At 33.6% G+C, this 23,200-nt stretch overlaps 1 protein-coding gene across 1 annotated transcript in view; it reads right to left on the minus strand.

Annotated features, from left to right (window-relative positions):
• Positions 1 to 23,200, minus strand: part of SEMA3A (semaphorin 3A) — a 471,231-nt gene that overhangs the window by 145,910 nt on the left and 302,121 nt on the right. Inside the window, exons 4-5 of the mRNA XM_043588730.1 lie at positions 8,720 to 8,877; positions 3,697 to 3,759 (exon numbers count right to left, since the gene is read on the minus strand). Coding sequence (XP_043444665.1) covers positions 3,697 to 3,759; positions 8,720 to 8,877 — 221 coding nt within the window. The remainder of the gene's footprint in view (positions 1 to 3,696; positions 3,760 to 8,719; positions 8,878 to 23,200) is intronic.

A 23,200-nucleotide genomic window follows, 5' to 3' on the forward strand; every position in this document is an offset into this window, starting at 1 on the left:
ATAATAGCTCAATGAAAAAGCATTATTAAAGGAATAAGATGGGTTACCAGAAAAATAGTAAGAAATCTATTTTTCTATTGAATATATTGTTGTTGACAACTAGAGGAAAAATACATTTTTAACCAAAATATATGAAAACTGTTACATTTTTATTTTATCAAATAAGTGCTAAGAAAGAGAAAACAAAATATGCTGGAATTGAACTGCTATAATTTAACAGAAGATAAAGGAATAACCAAAACACAAACACTTTATCATGTTACATTAATTAGTTGACTTTGAAAAAAGATTAGTATGGGTAATATTACCATATCACTAAACCTTCAAAAATTTAAATATCTCGATGCACACATAATTACCTATCTCTACCATAATTTATGGAGTATGACTTATAAGTCTTCAGAATGTTTATTACAAAGTGCTATGAAATGATCACGTGCAATTAATACCTTGTATCCAACTTAGCAAACTCTATATGTCTTAGTTCCTTTCAATTTAGTTCTATGAAAACCACAGCATTTTCAATAAGCCTGGAAAATAAAATAAAGTTGCCTTTCTTAGAGAGGAAACCTCTGAGGTCATAATTAGGGTTACCCTTATTGGCACTATGCAGATCACGACTTTATTGCACCTGCTGAACTAACTGCATCTGTGTTAACACCAGAATCCCTTGGTGTTTAGTACTTATACCAAAGTGGGAGGGGAGGGAAGGAAGAAGAGGAGGGAAGGGCAGATGAGAGGAGAGCCATAAAAGATAAGGGAAATACAGTGAGGTGAATTTTGGAAACCACAAACACTAAAGATTATGTGCTATCTTAGTAAATGAGTAAGCTGATTCAATCACTATATCAAATACACTCAGTACTTGCCTATAGTGCTTATTATAAATGCTTATTATAAAATCCAGATAATTTGCCAGATAAGTATCATAGTATCTTCAATTTCAAAATTGAATTGAATTCAGAATAGTGCAACACTACAGTGATCATGATCTTTAAAGAGGATCAAATTAATTTCATGAATGATGTTTTTGCTAAGAAATTGCCTAAGCAACTCTATTACATGTACCACAAACACTAATAATAGTTAATATAAATTTTGTACAATGCATTATACCCTATGCAATAATTTCACTTGTGATTGAGTCTTACAGGAATGCTGTGAGCTGGTTGTTATTACGTCCACACCCTTGATGCGACCAGAATAGGTAAAGTATTTATTAGTCCTTTACTGTTTCTGTGTGTTAACAGGCAAATTCAAATCCATATATGCCACAGGACACCAAAAACTTCATCAGAAGCACAGACATTCTGATCTCAACTTCTAGCATAGTACTCAAAATGTTCTAAAATTATGGATGAAAAGGCTTTGAATGAATATTCTGAATCACTGTATTTTCTGATCAAGAAAATGGAAGTAGTGATATCCACCTCATAAAGTTGTCATTAAAATTACATTTACAAAATAGCATTTAAATCATCATAGTACTTGACACAGGAAAGATTCTCAATAATTATACGTATTCATGTCTTCACTTGTTAAACTTCAACAGAAATGGAAAGAGTCTGTTTTTAAAAGTCACAGGTGCATACTGGTAAAATCTCTACTTCTATCCATCCTTAGTTAATATCACTTTGAAATCTTTCAAAATAATCTGTTAACATTAAGCATGGCATTTTAACATTAATAATTTTTTGTGTATTCAGTTATGGGTTTTTTGCCTTAGACTTACGAAGTATTTTCTTCTTTTAAATAATTTTCACAAAAACTCTTAAACTTGTTTCTCCCAATTGTAAAATATGTAATGTCTCATTTAATGGATAAAATAATAAAGCACTCCAGAAATCAGAATACTTGCATAAGTACAGTCAATGAGTCATTGGGGGTTTCAACATAACATTCCTGACTTCTCTGGACTCCTATACCATTGTTTTTTCCTCTTTACTCCTTTCCAACAGTCCTAACATAAGTATCAACTTGGGACAGTTTAATATTTGACAGAACACACTTTTTTTTTTAATGTTCATTTATTTTTGAGAAAGAGAGACAGAGCATGAGCAGGGGAGGGGCAGAGAGAGAGGGAGACACAGAATGTGAAGCAGATTCCAGGCTCTGAGCTGTCAGCAAAGAGACCGACGTGGGGCTCAAATTCACAAATGATGAGATCATAACCTGAGCCAAAGTCAGGCATTTAACCTACTGAGCCACCCAGGCGTCCCTTGACAGAACGTTTTTGTGGTCCACTTTTACATAGCCAAAAAAAATGTTTACTATGAAGGTGCAATGTAACTTATCATCACTATATTTAAAGTGAAATTTTCAAGGATGAAATTTGCCATGTTTGCTAATATGTAATTAATCAAAGCCTGTGCTTTGTCCTCTTTTATCTATCTTCCTTCACCAGTAGCCAACACTGTTACCAGATTGAGATATTCTTTCCCCACGAATTCAGACTCCACCTCTACATCATTCTAAACATATGCGTCATCTTGTGGGCAGCTGCTACCAATCAATCAGGTTGTCTCCTGAAAATATCTACATATCTATCCATCTACAAATATATATACACATACACACACACACACACACACACATACACACACACACACACACACACACACAAGCAGGTTAATGTGTGTCTTTAAGCACCTAAGATAAATTTCTTTTAAATGCCAATATGTATACAAAATACATAGGATTTTTCTTGTGTTTTTAGACATCCAAAAATAAGACACAAAATAAAATACATTATATCTGTTTTTTTTTTAATTCAAAAAAATTTAATGGTTTATTTTTTAGAGAGAGACAGAGTGTGAGCAGGGGAGGGGCAAAGAGAGAGGGAGACACAGAATCTGAGCTGTCAGCACACAGCCTGACGCGGGGCTCGAACTCATAAACAGTGAGATCATGACCTGAGCCGAAGTAGCACACTTAACCAACAGAGCCACCCAGGAACCCCTAAATTATATATGTTTTAAATCCTGAAATTCATTTTACTTTATTGATTTAAATGACTATAACTGCCTTTTATGATCTGTGCAAATACTTGGCTATACCTCAAAACAGTGACCCACTTAATTTTACTAACAAAGTTTGCCTCAGAAAAAAATGAATGTACCTTTTGATAAAGGTAAAACCATTGTTGGATTGCTTACCATTCTTCTTTTGTTCAATGCCTATTACCTAGTCAAGACAATGCCTATTACCTAGTTATTACTCAATCCATATTTAAGAAATCAGAGGAAGGATGGATGGATGGATGGATGGAAGGAAGGAAGGAAGGAAGGTGAAAGGAAAGGAAAACAGAAAAAGAACAGAATGCAAAGAAGGAAGAAGGGATAATTTAATCATGACTCTGAGGCAGAAAAATTTCATATCACCCAAAAGGAATTCAAGAAGAATTAACATATGAAAACAAATTTGTACAAAGAAGTTGACTTGCTGAATATAAGTATATATGCTACAAAATTGCATTTTGTTAATTATCTTTTGTATACATGTAAATCTTTAGGCATGTTTTACCTTTACCCACTTCTTTATATAAAAATACCACTATCCAAAATTAAATACTTTTTTGTTTCTAAAAAGTGATTAGGTTCACAAGTATAGTGTTTACTTAATACAACACTAAACAAAAATGATGACAGAATAATAAATTATGTAATTACTAAGATAATTTAGTTGATTGATACTTACCAGGATATCTTTTCCAGCCCATTTGCATTCATCCCTTCTGGTAAAAGATACTGGCCATACAATCTAAGGGCAGAGAAAAAACATAATTTTACGCCAATTAAGTTCTCTAAGTGATCCAACATTATAGTCTGTTAGACTAAGGTGGGGCAACTTAAAGAAAGTTCCACAAAGCATTATGTGGTAGGACGGTTTCAGCTTAAACTCTGCAGTAGCATCTATTAATTGGTATGAATGTAAATCCTTCAATCTCTGCCTACCCATTAGACTTTGCTGTTTATGAAAGTTGAGCAACACAGAATTTATGTAGTCAGTAGATTTAAGCAGCGTGCAGAGAAGAGAACTGTCAGGTTGGGAGAGGAAGATCATTTTGAGAAGATGTGAAAATCTCGTGAAGGGAGATAGAAATAAACATAAAAAAGTGTCTAACATTTTTCTAAAAGAATCTGTCTTTATTATAAAATAGTCATATTGAATTTAAACATGAGGTGCTCTGGGTCCTTTTCCCTAATTCAAATTTCACCATGACACTCTAGAATGAGCAATTGATAGGGTTAAGAAAACCTCATTTTAGAAAGGAATTTTTTTTTTTTTTTTTTTTTTTGGTGGGGGGAAGCACAGTAAGTAGGTAAGAGTAGCATTATATACTTTCTGGAGATAAAGAAGGAAATGAATTTCCAAATAGCTCTAAAAACTTTGCCACTGTGGGAAAAACTTAAACTAATTGAAAAACAATTGTTTTCATCCCTAATATCTCCCCTTCATTCTTTGACAACATTTATGCTAAATTCCAAAGGTTTCTATACTGTATAATTACAATGACAGTGGTAAGCAGGCCAAGATATTATTGGTGGTTTAGGGCATGGTGGATGTATTTTTCTTTATAATATTAATACAAACATCCTCATCTAAATTTTAATATAAAATTGTTCAGTTCCTCAGGGCAATTCGAATGAGTCCTATCTGTATTGGGGCAACACAATTGAATTTTTTTCTTTAATTCATCTTTCTCATCTGGTAACAGTTAATTTCAGGAAAAAAAAATGTCATATGTAAAAAAAAAAAAATCCAGACATGGTGCAGTCACTCATTCATGTCTGTGTTAGTCTCAAAATGACTGATCATCTTTTTTGGGATCCTCAAGATAATTCAGTATAAATGGTTATAAACAAGCCTCAAGATAATTCAGTATAAATGGTTATAAACAAGCCTCAAGATAATTCAGTATAAACGGTCATAAACAAGCCCCTAGATAATTCAGTATGAATGGTCATAAACTTGTGCAAGGGCTATGATATTCAATCTAGGGAATCAAAAAACAAAATATAACACATTCATAAGCAAGAATTTAGGACATATCGAAATAACCTATGATGGCATAACAAATGCATTTCAGCTCTGTGTCACAATTATAAAAGCCCTAAAAATTTTTGGTTATACATTCATTTTTACCATCTAAAGCTTTTAATTTATGTATTCTTTTTCATGTGCTTTTCTTTTCATGTTTATCTGTATATGTAAATTAGAACTGTCATTTGATTTGTTCCACAAGGATCTTACAAAGTAATCTCATAATAAAAAAAAAATCTAAGCACAATAAATGCACGTCCTTAAAATTCACATTACCCTGACTTCTGAATTACTAGAGCGGGTGCTGGGTAGTCTGTTCCATACATTCCACAGCTCTGTCTTCACTGTGGCTATGGAAAGCCCAAGCGATCTATTCTTATTTAAAGTTTATACCAGTAGATAAAATATAAATTTCATTTAAAACACGACAATAATATAGAGAATAGGGCTAAGATTTACTAACTTTCACATTAAGCTTGCCAGTTACATTTCACAAAACTCACAGATTATTAAAACATGATTTTTAACTGAAAAAGGCAAGTCATTTTCTCATACTTTCCTAGCTCTTGACTGCTGGTGGTGAGATAGCATGGGTCTCATTTTGTCATTTTTCTCTTATGTCAAATGTTGATAAAAAATAATGTTGATAACATTTATGCTCAATTCTCTCATACTTAGAGTGTGTACTCTCAACTTTCTAGAGTTCCCAGAGTTAAATAAATAAGTATAGCTTAAAAATCTGGCATGAATAAAATAAATTTTGGTATATAATATGCTATTCTGGAAAGCAACTTGTGGGCATAACTATAAGTCAGTGAAATAAATATATATATTTACTTTATATAAAAAATATAAACAGGGGCGCCTGGGTGGCGCAGTCAGTTAAGCGTCCGACTTCAGCTCAGGTCACGATCTCTCAGTCCATGAGTTCGAGCCCCGTGTCGGGCTCTGGGCTGATGGCTCAGAGCCTGAAGCCTGCTTCCGATTCTGTGTCTCCCTCTCTCTCTGCCCCTCCCCCGTTCATGCTCTGTCTCTCTCTGTCTCAAAAGTAAATAAACGTGAAAAAAAAATTAAAAAAAAATATAAACATATTTAATTGTCATTTCCAACAGTATCCTCTTCCATAAAGAAAAATTCCTGACTATTTGGTTATATTTGTTTACCTGTAGATATTTTTGTCTTCTTTGTTCAAAAAGTCTCAATTAACAATGCCTAAATTTCTTATGCTCATATTCAAAGTGTTTCATGATGTGTATTACACTTTCCTTTCTTCATGCGTCTATAGTTCTATTCATGACAGCCCCTCTCACTCATAATTTTATAAATAAGCATTTGTGCCTTAAAGAAACAGCATGCTTTTATGAAGGTCTAGAATCTTTTCATGGTTCTTCCAAATCTGAGGATGTGTTATCTCTAATAAGGATTGGCCTAATATATACCTTTATGCTCATAATCTTATCTTTAATATTATGTTGTAAGTCCCTCAAGAATTATTTATGATATCCTATAGTGATCTTTATAAAGTTTTTTACAAGAGTAGATGCTTCAGAAAATGCTAAATAACATCATACAGAGATTATAAAGAACATTAATAGACAAATGCATGTGAATTCTTAAGTAAACTAGATTTACTCCTATGGACAGTGTGGTATAATTAAATAATATGTTTGGAATGAATGTTTTAGACTTAGAAATATGTCTCCCATTAGAATAATGATTTTAAATGCAAGAGCAGGAGCTATAACAACACTATGAAACTGGGCAAGTCATCTAACTTGAATTAATTCATTACTTCAGTATCTATTTATTGTAAGTCTAGTTGGTAGAAGATACTGTGATTATATCAAGGGCATACAAATGGCTCTGGGATTTTCCTCATCTATAAAACAGCAGGTTGTCTCATACAATAATTAAGCCTTTTCAATTTTAGAACAAACTGAGTATATAAACTAAGAATCTTTATTATTTCATTATTCAGAGAAAAATGCCAAATACATTAAATACATATTCTGAGGTGTGATGTTACTCATATATTGTTTATGGATAAAAAATATATGTATATATATTTATGTTATATATATGAGTTTTACAAAATGATAAAACTATTATGAACACTGAAAACTTGAACTTATATAATTTCCTACTATTAAAATACCAAATATTTCTTAAACTTAGATTTTTCACTCATTATATAAAAAGGATGACTTATTTTCACTAAACAAAACAAAGCTGCTTATTTTATGACCTTTAGAAAAGACTCCAAGGTAAATATTTTTGTTATTTCAGAAAAACAAACGGATAACTAGTTTTCTTAGACAACAGTTAACCTTAGGAATACTGCATTCATCTGAGAAGTCTTAGAAATCAAATAGATTGAAAAAATCAGAAAAAGAAATATCAAAGGTGACATTTAAATGCCGTATATTAATCTCTAAGTATATCGCTGCTGTTTTGTATGATATACATAATGAATCAAATCTTTATGTACAGTCAGAATTTCAGAGTTTGGGTAGTAGGAAAGTAAAAGTCTTAGGTCCAGTGGTATACTCTATTAGAGATATGAATTAGCTTTGAATTTAATCTTCATTTGATCTTCAAAGCAATATTCTCCAACCAGGACAAAAGCTTTTAATACAATTCATTACTTTTCAGAACTTATTGTCCAATGTGTTAAAGTTTATCAGAAGTTTAGGAAACACCACTCTCTAAAGTCCTATAAGAAGCAAAATTAACATACATAAAAACTGATGTATATGTACTCTAAAAAAATATGTTATACTAGTACTCCTACAAAAGCCGCTACATAAAAGATTTTTGTTCCTCAGAGAATTATGACTGGAAATACTGACTATGAAAAAATAATTGACTTTGAGTGCAGCATATGGACTCAGTAGCATAATTTGCACTGATTTTTCAATCCATGTTTATTTTCCAAACTGTATAGCTTATTAATTAAAGAAGCCAAAAACATGGTAAAGAGTAAGGACAAAACTGATAGACTGCAAGTGTCTAAATGACCACATTTGTAAAGATCTGACACTGAAAACTGATCTTCTAGATGAGGGTTTGGCAAACTTTTTGTTTGAAAGGCCAGATAGTAAATATTTTAGGCTCTGTGAGCCAGATGATCTCTATCACAACTATTCAATTCTGCCATTGTTGAATGAAAGCAAACATAGACAATATGTAAATGTATGAGTGTCTGTGTTCCAATAACCATTATTTACAAAAACAGGTGACACACCAGATTAGGCATGTGTAAAATGATTGATGAACTCTGCATTTGCTGACAATATAGCGATATATACATACACATACATATACACACACACGGTAAATGACATCAATTATGTTATAAATATAATGGTTCAGATGTTTAGTTTTACACAGGAAAAATGATATAACTATGGAAGGATAAGCTTAAGTCAGTATTTCTTAAAATGATCATTTAGCATACTAGGGTTTTGTCCTTGATGATTTTTATGGTTTACTGCATCCATTGATTTGTGATAATCAAATCAATGCATTATTTTTATTTGCATCTGAAAAAATAAAATTATTAATTTAAACAGTTTTTTTTTTCAGTTGTAACACTATCAAATAGCTAGAGAATTCACTGTTAAATAGCTTGAGATGTTTTAAAGAAACTACAGTGTATACATTAGAATAAAGATACCTTTTGAAAATCCTTGATATTAACCAGGTTGAATGAAAATATGTGATCCTTCGCTCCAACATACAGCCTACTCCGTTCCTCATCCAAAAGGAAGGTATGATAACTGGAGCTGTTGGCCAAGCCATTGAAAGTGATCACATTGTTGGATTCCAACATTTCTGCAAGGTAACAAAGCAAGACATTGGGTGTTAATGTGAGGTCCTACATGAGCATGGACTATTGGTACATGGCAACCTACGGCCTGCTGTAGCTACAAATCAGTGGTTGTTCTTAATGGTACTAAGAAATATACAGGAGCCATTTTTGTTTGTTTGTTTACATTTCATGGAAATGGAAGTCACATTCATTAGCTTGCTGATTTCATACTCAATACCATATACTTCTTCAGAAGAAAGGAACAGAAATACCTCCTCTGCACAACTGATCCAATGAAATCTCTGTGCATGTAATGATAAAATGAAATGCTCAGTATTGTATATAAAATGTATTTAATTTTACAAAGGTTTTTTTAAATGGTTTCATTTGTTCCAAATCATTATCTAAAAGGAAAAGCGAAGCAGGCCAACAGAGCAGAGGCAGTATGAGGGAAACACTGTTGAACCTCCTAGGTTGTTTGAGGCTTCTTTTTACTAAGGAATTTTTACATGTCTTTTTGACCATTAAATCATTAACTCCACCATCTAAATCTTTTGTAGTATTTTGTGACTGACATATATACAGAAGCCAAGTTATGCTTTCATAGAAACATAAGTTATATGAATTTTACTATCTGACTTCAATTTTTCAGTTTATTATCATTCTTCTATTTGCTTTTGCTAAGGGGCAAATCCTGACTTTTAGACCTATACCTAAGTGAAGAAATATTTTCAAATAAAAACATTAATTGTAAGTCCACCTTTGCATTACAAAGGCAACTGTTGATAATCAACAAAGAGGGGTTTTTTTTTTGTTTTTTTTTACATATCAGCCTCAGTCAAAATTATGTACATATACCACCACAACCCCCTCCCAGGGGATGGAAACGTTGAAGATTGTCCAAAATTGTGTGCTGAATCGATGATTCAGATTTGTCCAGGGCACACATAGTTGAACCCTTTCATCAACACCCACAAAATGCAGAATGTGTTTTCCAAGGAGAGAAAGCAGCAATATAGACCCTTCCTCTATCCCAGTCCTGTCCCCCATACATTAGCTTTACGGTAAGTTTCCTTGCTGTATCTATTTCTCCTACCACCTTCTCCATATAACCAAAAATATTATTTCAGTGGGGGATAAAGTTCAAACTCCTTAATTTAGCATTAAAGACCATCTGAGTTTACACCCCAACCCAGTACTCCTCCCTCATGTCCTCTATCCTGCAGGCAAAGGTATCTGCAGTTGTCCACTTTTTAGCCTTTGCTGCCGTTGTTCTTGACATCTACAACTATATACCACCTTGACAAGGGTATCCATTCTTTTTTTTTAATGTTTATCTATTTTTGATAGAGCACAAGCAGGGGAGGGGCAGAGAGAGAGGGAGACACAGCGAAGCAGACACCACTCTCTGAGCCGTCAGCGCAGAGGCCAACATGGGGCTTGAACCCACAATCTGTGAGATCATGACTTGAGCCGAAAGCAGACACTTAACCAACTGAGTCACCCAGGCACCACAAAGAGCATCCATCCGTAAGAGCTAGTTCAAGTGCAAGCCCCAAGAAATTCTTATAATTTCTTTGTAAATCACTCCTATAACTTGTATCACACTGTCAATCATTCATGTAAATGACTTATCTACCAGAATTAACATCCCCTCAAGTCAGGAAATCTATAATTAATAGCTCACTACCCACAACTCACATGGTTTCTTTTCCACATTACCAGGTCATTAAATATTAAATCAAATGTATATTTTTTCTATGGATTTATCTATCCATCCATCTACCACACAAAATTATAAGAATTGTTAAAATTATTAAAATGTGATTTTCTAATTAATTCATGAAAAAACAGTATAATACTGGGCTAGCCTTTTCCCACCCTCCACACCCATTAAAAAAAAAATAAAGGAAGAAAGGAAAGAAAAGGAAGGCAGGAAGGGAGGAAGGAAGGAGGGAGGGAAGGAAGGAATCAATTTGAGAATTTCATTCACATGAGTGACGTCTAAAATAAATGAGAGCTATTAGTTTCCAGAGAGAAAAAAACCATAATTCACTACATGGTATCTGAATTTAAATGTCATCCTGTCACCACTTTCCGAATTATTGCAAATACTCAATGCTACAGAGAATGAATATAAGACTGAAATTTCCGGCATCCTGAGCTGTGTGAGGACGGCTACTGTAAAAGGCAAGGGTACATTACTGGACATGTTCAATGACTGACTTAATGGTTGTTCAAAGAGATAATAATTATCAAATAGAGAACGTGCCCTTCAGTATTCCTTCCAATTATAAAATCTATAATAATCCCCCCCCCCAATACAAGAGAAACAAAACTACAGGGAGCTAGACAAACTGAAAAGTCAGGTAAGTCTAAGCCAAGACAATTACATAAATATTAACCAATAGGAGGGTCCTTCAAGAGACACAAAGGTGAATTTTAATTGGAAACACACAGAACTATATAAGGGAGGTCTAAGCATCAAGTGGAAAAAGTTATGGGAAGACAACTACTATACCTAGAGAACGCAGAGTCATCCAGTTACAGGTAAGAACACAAGTATCATCATAGTACTTACTAGCTGTGCAAACTAGGATGAATTCCTTATGCTACCCGGACCTCAGATTTTGGAAGATGGGGTTAATAATATATCTTCTAAGAGCTATTGTGAAGGTGAAATTAGGTAATTCATGTTAAATACTTAGAACAATAATTTGCATAGTAAAGAACACAATCACCTATGTGTATAAGTAGAGGTGAAATAGTAGTATGTTCAATCTTTTTGACCAGAAGTAGGAAATTAAGGTCCAGATGTAGCAGACTGAAAAAAAATATTTTTCTACCTATCTTACCAAATATGCTAACTCATTAGCATTATCATTTTGTAAAGGGATAAAGAAAACCAATATACTTTCGATTTACATTAGTATGAAATATAAAGGTCCTTTTAAAAACAGTGAAGTATGTTTTTGGTTTGCCAATTTCTATAACCTAAATTTTAAATAATAAATGTAGTGCCTATCTATATTATATTCCAAATAATGAAAATATTCACCCAATTAAAAAATACATTACAGGTTGAATTTTGTAAATTCGTTCAGGGAGAATCATTGGTTACCCAGTACAGACAACTTAGAGAAAAGTCTTTAGTGGTTTATGTATGACATCACTACGGAAACAAACTACACTTTAAAAATATGTTAGTGCTAGATCATTTCATTAAACAAAGAGACAATATTTTCCTGGAGTATGGGTTAGCAGCTGTGTTTTCCATCACTTTCAAATATACTTGATTTTGCCTAATCATTCCTTTTTGCTCCAATTTCTTTAGATGTTCCTCTCTATCGAGGACTTTTTATATTTCATTACAACCAAGAAAAGAGTCTTTTTGAGACTCTCATGACACTGAGTCACAGCAAATTCTAGATTGCTTAGATTATCTCAACACTTTCCAGGGAAAAAAATGCCTAGGTTAAAATCAGAGACGTTTTCTCTAAATCTAGATAGATCTCATATTCTTTAATATTCTGTTTTCCTTTTTTAAATTTGTTATTTTTTTCCTATATGTAGATACATTCAGCTATACCTGATATTAAATAACTTCAACTTTGACTCTACTCCTTCAGAATTTTAGGACTTTCTTTTCAGCTTCTATTTTATAATTCTTAGTGTGACATAAATTAGAATTGGAACTAAAATAAGTATTCAGAAATGTGAAATGTTTAATATTCCACTACCTTTTCACATCTTGCCTATGTTCACTCCAGGAAAATAGCAACAAACATTAGAGAACAATCTAAATTTCTACAGAATCAATTTGACTATAATGAATCTGGTAGACCAAAGCATGTAAAGACACTAATTCTTTCTGGTGTAATTCAGCTTTTTCCAGGTTGAGACATTGCTTCAACCTCTACACGTTGTGGCAACCATAAAGAGAAGTCAATGTACAATTGTAACCAAAAGTGCCATTTCAAACAAGCACTCTTTAATGAACTTTTTATTCTGAAATACGAAAGGTGGTTAAATAAGCATTCTATTTATTTCAGCTTCCAAAAATGATTTAGCGTCTACAATTTGTTTAATGACAAAATGGAAGTTACACCAATCAAAGAGTAAATAGTTTTTGCTCAATAGTGCTAACTATTATCACCATTATAAGATAATGGAGATGGTAAGCATTAAGTGTATATAGATGTTCTGGATGGGAATCATTTCATACGATTTCAAGCAGCAGAGTGTTCAATTACATAGATTATATTCTCTTGTGATATAATTCCAAAAAACAGTCTTATGAAATTCAGGACACATATATATAAAGTCCATATATCTATTTTTAATGTAATAACATGAGCAAAAGAAGAAATGAAACTGTATTTGATGTATTTTAATTAGAGGATCCCACCAACTAATTATGGGAGAAGAACCATGATCTTTTCTAACACATCTTTATTTCTTTGAAAGTTTATTTATTTTTGAGAGAGAGCACACAAGTGACTGGGGAGGGGCAGAGAGAGGGAGGCAGGTAATCCTAGGCAGGCTTGGGGCTGTCAGTGCAGAGCCCAACACAGGGCTCCATCTCACAAACTGTGAGATCATGACCTGAAGCCAAGAGTCAGTCAGTCAACTTACTGAGCCACACACAGGCAGCCCTCATGTCAATTCTAATTTTCATTCTACTTATTTATTTATAAATTTTGAGATCTGCCTTTTTTCCTGAATTCATCATAATCTATGTAGCTTTATTTGAATAAAGAAAAAAAGACATTGTTAGTAATTATTATCAGTAGATTAAGATACTGAAAAATTATTTTACGAGCTGATGTTCTTCTCATGTTTATTTTAATGTATGAAACGAAAAAAAAATGATGGGAAAATTTATATCAAAATCATACATGACTACTGACCTCTACATAATAAAGCTGGATAGTTCCTGTGGTGTTCTGATTATCGTTAGGACAAAAACAGATTTCTACAGATTACTGTATTGCAATAACCAGGTCAGATTCTCAAAAGGCAATGAAATGAATACAAATTTCTAGAATGTAAGACCGCCCAGAACTAGACATTTTTATAATAGGATGAAGAACCGTCTGACCTTCAAAATCAAACAATAGCCACTCTGTTCTTTATATTTCTGACTTTCATTATTGTTTCTCATTCTCTTGCTCTTCCTTCATCTTTTTCTCTCTTCTTTCCTTACCCCTTCCTCTAAGTTTTATAGCATGAAAGGTAATAGGATGCCATCAGTTACTGGATTCAAATTAATTGCCTGTATTCATTCATGGCTTTAGCCTCATGTCCCTTTTCTATGACTTGAACTTTGTCCTTTCACAGAACAAAGATCCCATTTAAAGTAGTCAAAGGCTGGATCTATAGGAAGCCAAATATTTTGACTAAATGATGACTATATCCAGATATTTGTAAATACTGGAAGGTTCACTGAGGTCCAAAGTTTTAGATGCTGTATTTCAGTGCTTCCTAGATGATTTTTTAAATTTCAAAAACTAAATTATTTCTAAAGCAAAATAGGAGCTAAAATAAAAGTTGGCAACTTTTTGTTGCATTATAAAAATAACAGAAACAAGTACTATTGACAGTCATATCATTTCATACAAAAAAGAGGCATTTTATTTAGTAAAAAGAGCAAGAAGCAGCACACAAAAAGGATAATCCTTGGATACGGATAAATTTATATTGTAGAAAAATTCACCTTATTTTTACTACTTTATTTCACCAAGGACTTATTTTTAAAGACTATTACACAGAAGGGAAGTACCTTTCCACAGACATGTTTGGCAACTGCTTCTCTAAGATAAATTGTGTGAATGGTGAACTCTACTCACAGCATTTCTAGCCAGTGTATTTTGTCATTACATAGATACAGCTAATGTTAGTGGGTATCTACATGCTTTTATTTATTTGGCGATGCTGAATATATGCTCTCAGTTCACAAACTTTGGTATGTATTGTTCAAATATACTTAGAAAAATCTATCTTCTAATTTCATTACTAGTAAATACTTGAAATGTGCATCCAATTTTTACATCCTGGTCCGATGGTAACTTTTACATTAACTAATTTCTCCAGTCTATGCCAGACGCCACAACACTCTGTAAAACACAATCCCCCCACCTCTGCCTAGAACATTTCTCCAAGTTCTTCCAACTTATTTATTTATATTTGCCAAGGGTCTGATCTCTCACGTCTCCTAACACATTGAATTTATGGCAGGACGCTCCCTTCTCTTCTCAGGTGCTTCTTATTTGTAGTTGACTTGGAGAGACTCCCTAATCAAAGTACAAGGTGCCCACATTTGAGTTTTAGACAAGCAAAGGTCCGTTACCAGCGCAAACCCAGTTTCTAAGCTTCTAGATGCCACACAATGAACTATATTGTCAGTGAGAGACAATGTATTTTTCCTCAAATATGCTTGTAAAACTCAAGAGCAGGCCTATCTGTGATATTAATCTGTTTTTCACTTTTTACAATGTGAAACATATGTATGGAGAGTTACTTCCTACAGACTAATCTAATTCAACAAGCACATACCCAGTCTTTACTGTGTATAATACACAGGCATTGGCTAAGAAGTATGTGGAATATAAAGAGTAATAAAATCTTGATGGAAAGACAAATGCCCTCAAAGAAGCAAAAACTAAATGAACAGCATGAAGAATAATAAGAGCTAAGAAAGTTAACAGGAGGGAGAAATTAATGCCTCATGGAAAAGTGGATACTCATTGGAGAAAGAGCTTGGCGATTAATCCTGGCCTTAAAAAAATGTGTAATGTATGACTTTGACCAGCAGGATGAGGTGTGGCAGAGCATTCCATGCACAGGACATGATAATGATCAGGAGACAGAAATAAGGTAAAATATAAGGTACAGTTTTAATTGCCTACTATTGCCAAAAACTGCTAAATGACTTATAGGTATATTCATTAAAAGTTTCATAACAAGATTATGAGGTGACAGTTCTCAGTCTCATTTTTTTCTCAGACAGATATTGGAAATATCCTAGGTCACAGAGACTATGTGGTAGAAAGTCAAGATATCCACTCCCATCTGACACCTGGGGCCGGTTCTTTTGGTCTATTCTATCTCTAAGAAGGTAGAATCTTTGAGAATGCTAAGAACACATTATTGAGAAAAAAAATGTAAGAAGTTCGGTTATTTGTTACTATTACATAACTCACCTTAGTTGGGAGTCTCTTAAATCTTTATCTTATTTTCTCTGTACTTCATCTTTTTTTACACAGTAATAACTCCATGGGTAATCTTTTCTACAGGTATTTCTCGGTCACTAGCAGGATTTTGACATGTCTTAAATGTCTATCTTCCAAGACAGATTTCCCTCTGAAGACCAAAGAAGGGCTTACCAAATACTTCTATGTAGATATTGTACAAACATGTCAGAGTTTGCAGGACTTGAACAGAACTCACTCCCTTTTCTTCATTCCATTACTGACATCATCACCTTTCTGTATGTTTAAAACTAGATGCAGGTATCACTCAATCATGTAACCCAGAGCCTCTTCATCATCCATCGGTCCAATCCATCACTCCACTTTGTTAAACGCTACAATAATTTCTTGTGTATTTTCCTTTGCTTACATCCTCATTGTCAGTGTCATAATTCATTTCCTCATAATTTCTTCCTTTGATTCTTATAATTATATTCTAACAGAACTTCCTCCGTAGGTTTACACTAACAAACCATACTAGTGCTACCTCCAGAATAATTTTCTACAAAACAAGCTGAGAAAAGGGCACTTTTACTCTATCACTTTCCTTTGAATCTCACATGGAAAAAAAGAAAAGAATAAGAAAACAGAGAAGAATATCGGTCTTAAATGAAGAGAGGAAGTAACCCCAAAGAAATATCAAACCACAAATTACTAAGAAATCATGTCCAATATAGCAAAAGCATGAAATGTTTCGAGACGGAATGCTGAAATCTGGCACATACCTTCATATACTCCAGGTAGGATCGAATTAGTAATCAAAAGGTTAACAAATCATAAAAGTTGTTTCCTCAAAAGCTTAATTACAGAAACAAACTCTAGGAATCCATATGGCTATTATAGGAAAATGTCCATAAAAAGTGAAATTACACCTAAAGTACAAAGGTGGCATTACTACCACCACCACCACCACCACCATCATCACAAGTAACACTTGAATGCAAGGTACTGTTCTAACCACATACATACAGAGGGTTATTATATATAAAGTGATCACAGTGCTATATGAGTCTAATTATCTGTAGAAGAAAGGCTAACCATCTACTTAATTAATTATTGAATTTGAGATCTAAAAAAACCTTTAGACTATAAAGTCTGATTACTTTCATTTACAAAAAAGCATAAATGACTTTACAATGAATAGTTGCAGAGGCCAGGTTTATATTAAATTCTCCTGGCTCTTAGTTTAATGTTCTTTCTAAATAAGTCTCTAGAAAACTCAAGATGTTAATTTTCTCCTAATTTTTTTCTGCCTGATCTTTGATAAGTTTTTGTACAAGTATCTGCTCAAAAAATAAAAGCTGCTAACAATTTAGAGGGAAAATAAAACCTAATATAAGATACTAATTTTTACTTCTTCTTGGAAAAAAATGAATTTAAATATCATTATTACATAAAGCAACTAAATGTTTTAATGTGACTAAAAGTGATTAATACCACCCTGTATTACAATTGATCACTTATTTCTGTGCAAGATGATTAGTCAGTAAAAGTCTCCAATTAAAGTATAGATCTTTCTTTTATAATAATTCACACTGGTTTAATTTAGTGCATTGAGTGATAGGCTAGTAATCCAGAGATCGAAACTCTGTTTTTGATTCTGTCTTTATGTCTTAATTATTTATGAGGCTCCTCTACAGGCAGGTTTCTATTACCAGTAAATGTTCATTAAATGCCTACGAGGAGCAAGAATTGTATTATCAATAGCAAAGTTAAAGAAAACAAACAAGAAGCCTATCTAAAGAATACACCTGAAAGTCTGATTTGTCAGGCAGTTCTGGTCAATCATTTACACATACCATAGCATATATTTCAGTGTGTTCTTGAAATAGCTGTCATATTCCAAATGGCTATAAGAAAGCAAATGTTTTCTAATATTTATACACTATATACTTTAATTTTCCAGTAACAAAACTGTGGACAATATTCACATATGGAGAATTAAATAGCTATAAACCACTTATTACATGTTATCTTTTATATATACCCACTGTAAGAATTTTTTAAAAACTGCTTAAGAATTTCTCTGAATTTTTCTAATGTTGAGAAAATGAGCTTTTACTTAAGAAAGAAAATGAGTATTTCATCCGTATTTTTCCATCATTTCCACTCCATGATATGCTTATGGGAGGAAAGAAACCTTCCTTATTCACTGACAAGAACTGATACATTGAAGTGAACATATTTACTTTAGTGTTCCAGAGAACATATTTACTTTAGTGTTCATGAGTGTCCCTTTTTGACTGAGGTAAGAATCTATTTCTTAGAGTTGGAAGAGAGAGAAGGTCACAAGAAAGTCCAGGAGATCATATGGACACTCTCAAGGATCAATCCAGTAACCAAATCAGAGGAGCATGTCTGTGTGGATGGGGATAGGAATTACCTAAAACTTAGATTCTGTGGACAAAAGATATTTACTACATGTTTATCAAATGAATGAGTAGATGAATTTCTGATTAGGTGGATAAAATGAACGTGTTTATGAGTGTACAACAGGGTATGTGGGTTAGATTACCCATATCTTATCCTGCTCCCCTTATTCCTCTAGTCTTTTCATTCTCTAAATTGCATGGTGTCTGGGTGTCACAAACAAACGCAATTCGAGTTTGTCAGTTAAAGTAGAAGTTGGTTCACCTGAGAGCTTATTTTATTGTCTTTTGAGGGGGATATGGGGAATAGGGAGAGCATTCATATGGCATAGCTAGGCATGTCCCACTGCTTTAGCTAGAATAGATACATTTTGATTATGAAGGCTTCTGGCTTGCCCATAAAAGGATTCTGTTTGAATCAGATTTCCTGCAGAGGGGTGGAAGAGAGATGGAAGAGGAGGGTGTTTGTTGAAAATCAATGAACTCAAAAGATCTCTAGATGAAACCACACAGTATGTTCTGAGTCTATTCTGATCTTAGTGACAATAATAATCCTATAATGATGACACATTATGTTTCCCCTAATAATGTGTTCAATTTTGGAGTGGGCACATTTCAGAAATTATTAATCAAAAGAAGTCAGATGCTTTAATGAAGTAGGTTCATAAGATTTCACTGACATTCTATAATTTTTCTATATACATAAATAAAAGGGGGGATTGATTATTACATAGATAATTTGGACAAATTAAGTTTTCCTATATTCTACACTGCCCAAATATTTTCTTTTTTTTACAAAAATTATCTCACGGTATTAGTTCTAAAATTTACTTTGTACAGAAATAAATAATAATTTAAAAATTTTATCTTGGGGCGCCTGGGTGGCGCAGTCAGTTAAGCGTCCGACTTCAGCCAGGTCACGATCTCGCGGTCCGTGAGTTCGAGCCCCACGTCGGGCTCTGGGCTGATGGCTCAGAGCCTGGAGCCTGTTTCCAATTCTGTGTCTCCCTCTCTCTCTGCCCTTCCCCGTTCATGCTCTGTCTCTCTCTGTCCCAAAAATAAATAAACGTTGAAAAAAAATTAAAAAAAAATTTTTATCTTATATAGAAAATGAGACAAGTTAAAATTGTTCAATTTTATTGTCTATACACATTCTGCTGTAAGTGTATTCTAAGACTGGGACATATTTTGGAATATTTGGAGATTACAATTAAAGATAATGTGAGCCAGGATTGATTTAAGAGCCCTGAGGACAATTCAGTGATTCCCTAGAATGAAACTAAGAATGCAGCATGTTTATTGAAAATCCTTGCTTTCCCAGGGCTCATTAAAATCAAGCATATCTCTGGGCTGAACAGGAGGACAACATTCAACATTCCCGGGACCAATGCAGGGCACACAGACATTTATCCCCCCAAGAACAAAAGTCTAATTCAGAACCCGATTTATCTCTTTTAGAATGGGCAAAAAAAAGCAGCATAAGTCAATTTCTTATTAAACTTGCTTCTACACTTCATCAAAAACATTACCATTTCCCTTTCATAAAACAACAAAAACCAAACCAAAACACTAATAAAAATTTTAAAATGAATGATAAATAACAAACGTTGTTTAAAGTGACATATGATCTCCTTTTAATCCCTGCCTTAACACACATTCAAAATGAGACTCCTCCATTAGTTTGAATACAGAGAATAATGGGAAAATTTGCCTCAAGACAGAGGGAGAGAAAGTGTTATTAGTGCTATTAAGTTCTAATGAAACCCTCACAGCAGTTCTATGAGCATGAAAGAGTCATATAACATTATCTAAGGTCCCCAATTTCTGAATTCTTACCTTTTCCTGTTACTTGTTTCTTTTGCATGTAAATAGTTAAAAGATTATCTCTGCCAATCATTTCTTTATAATATTACTATTACTAAGTTTTGGATTAAATAATTGAGAATTATTTTCTATCTTTAAAATTAGAATATTTCTTCAAATACAGGTATTTATTTTTTTAATTTCTCTTCAAATCAATAAATTGTTATAAAAATAGGAACCTATGTACTCCCACCTCAGAAAACTTGCTTTAGAAGCTAAGGTCTTGTTTTTTGCTGTGTTCCAAAGTGGCAAAACATTTTTCATAACATTTCCAAGATTTTAAATATTTCTTTTAATTTTTTATTTCCTTGTAAGGCAATTATCTAAAACAGGCATTTGTTTCTTGTTAGGCTAAATGCCACTCCTGGTAAGACTCAAAAAGTGGTAAAAACCAGAATTATAGAATCAAGGAAAAAATTTCTAGTTTTCTCAATTATAACTGTTGTTTTATCATTTCTAAGTACTCAAAGGGAAGAAATTCTACTTTAAAAACTCAAGAAAGTAGTTTAAAAGTTCATAGCTGAGTTTGTTTGATGAACTTAATGACTTCCACCTCATTTAGGAAATCAGAATCTAAAAAATGTTACACTCAACTCTCTTGATAGGCTCTGGAGTTTATCAGCCCTGCTTTGCCACTTCATTAGCTGTCAAGAACCAGTAAGTGATATTGCTATGAAAGTCTTGATTCAGGTAGTTGAGAATGCTCTTATTGCAAAAGTACCAATTATCAACAGAAGCAAAATCAAAAGACGGTCTATCAGGAAAGACACATCATCCACATACATACAGTTGGTTATCATCTTTGTAGACATCAAAGAAAAGGAGAGCTTTTGAACTATCAGTAGTTGATTTGTAACATTCAGAAAAAATACACACATTGATTTAATATACACTGCAGCAGAGTTATCACTGACCTTGGAACTCTTACCTTATAATCATGTGAGGGCAACAAAATAGGAATACAAATGCATATTTTCTTACCGAAGGATAAATGCATAAAAGATAAAAATATGCACTTTTTAATTTCTATGCTTAAATGGATGCTTATACTTGGTCTTACACTATTTTTGTGGCCAATCTTTTACTAAATATATTTGTGTTTTGTTAAGTAAGCAATTCCACAATGAGCTTTCCCTTTAATGCACATATACTATTTGGGGTTCAAAATACTACCTTAGTGAAATTTAATTTTAATTATAGAGAATTTTATTTCCTCCCTACCTTCTACAGTTGATAAACTGGAAAAGCATAAACAATCTTGAATATTCCAAACAAAAGTTAGAACATATTTTCTGTGGCATTTACATGCCATTAGTTATACATCAAGAACTGTTGAAGCTATCTCTTTGCCCAATGAAAGCAAACATACATATTAATGAATGAAGGATCCTATACTGGTGTGTTCCATAAAACACTAATTTCCTCTGATGCTCCATGGAATAAAGTATTCCATGAGAAGCTGGAATGTGGGAGAATACTGCATATATTATATTATACTTCAAATTAAGACCTTAAAAGACTTTTGGAGGTCTACCTGTGGGTAAATTTACATAAGGAAACTACTAAACCTGTTTCCCAACCTTGTATGATATATTTTTTTTAATGTAAAAGCACTCCTACTTTCAAGAAATATTCAGGGAGATACTACCATATTAACAGAAGACTCTGATTACTAAAAATGCTACTTATTGATAAATACTAGGATATTAAACAGAGAAAACAGTTTGGTTGGAATTATTTTTAAATGATAGACACTTTCCAGGCTAATTGTTCTGAAAAGTGAATGCAGACCAATTCCTTTCTTTGTGCTGTCATCTTGCCTTCAATTCCTGTATATTTTTGGAGGTTAACAGTATTGTAATAATAACATCCCATGTTTTTGGTAGACTCCTTAATCTGACTTTAACTTATTTTTAATATAAGGTAAACAGAAACAAAAAAGGTTAGGAAATTGGTGTAACAAATATTTAATATCTAATTCAGCTAATGATTATTAGGCATTGTCTGAAAAAAAAAATAGGACAGTTTCCTAGAATTGCAATCATATGTCTAGAAATGAAAAGTAAAACAAAAGTCACTTTATGTTTTGTATGAGTTTCAAAAGAGTGCTTGGTTTTTGTTTTTTTCTCTTTTTGGTTTTTTTTAAAAAAAAATTTTTTTTTCAACGTTTATTTATTTTTGGGACAGAGAGAGACAGAGCATGAACGGGGGAGGGGCAGAGAGAGAGGGAGACACAGAATCGGAAACAGGCTCCAGGCTCTGAGCCATCAGCCCAGAGCCTGACGCGGGGCTCGAACTCGCCGACCGCGAGATCGTGACCTGGCTGAAGCTGGTCGCTTAACCAACTGCGCCACCCAGGCGCCCCATTAAAATGTATCTGTATCTGTACAGTTTTGACCAAGACTTTCTTGTAAAATGGCATATAGTTTAACTATTGTATATACTGTAACATATATCAGATATATGCACATAGCTATATCATTACTCTGATATATATATACAGGCCTGAGGACTGACAGGTGTCCGTCTGTCCTGGTGAGAGTGGGGGGCCTTCCAAGAGCTGGCCCAGCGAAGGAGGGCACCCGGTCCTGTGTGTTGAGCCTGGCTGGGGCTTTATGGCAGTTGACAACACTGTAGCACAGTCCTGTGTGCTGGCCATCAGCTTGTGTCCCTGTCACATGATGTTTTGCTAAGCAAGCAGAACCAGTCTTGACTAAGCATTCAGATGGGAGAGGACAACTTCTTAGCACACTTGCGGCCATTCCTCCCTCCTGCACCCTTGGCTGACGTGGCTAATTAATCACTGCATTCAGAATCCTCCCGCCAGCCAAGCTGGCAGGCCCTTCTCAAGGATGAGGAGCCTT

Source organism: Prionailurus bengalensis, chromosome A2, assembly GCF_016509475.1.
Source record: "Prionailurus bengalensis isolate Pbe53 chromosome A2, Fcat_Pben_1.1_paternal_pri, whole genome shotgun sequence".
Classification (NCBI taxonomy): Eukaryota; Metazoa; Chordata; class Mammalia; order Carnivora; family Felidae; genus Prionailurus; species Prionailurus bengalensis.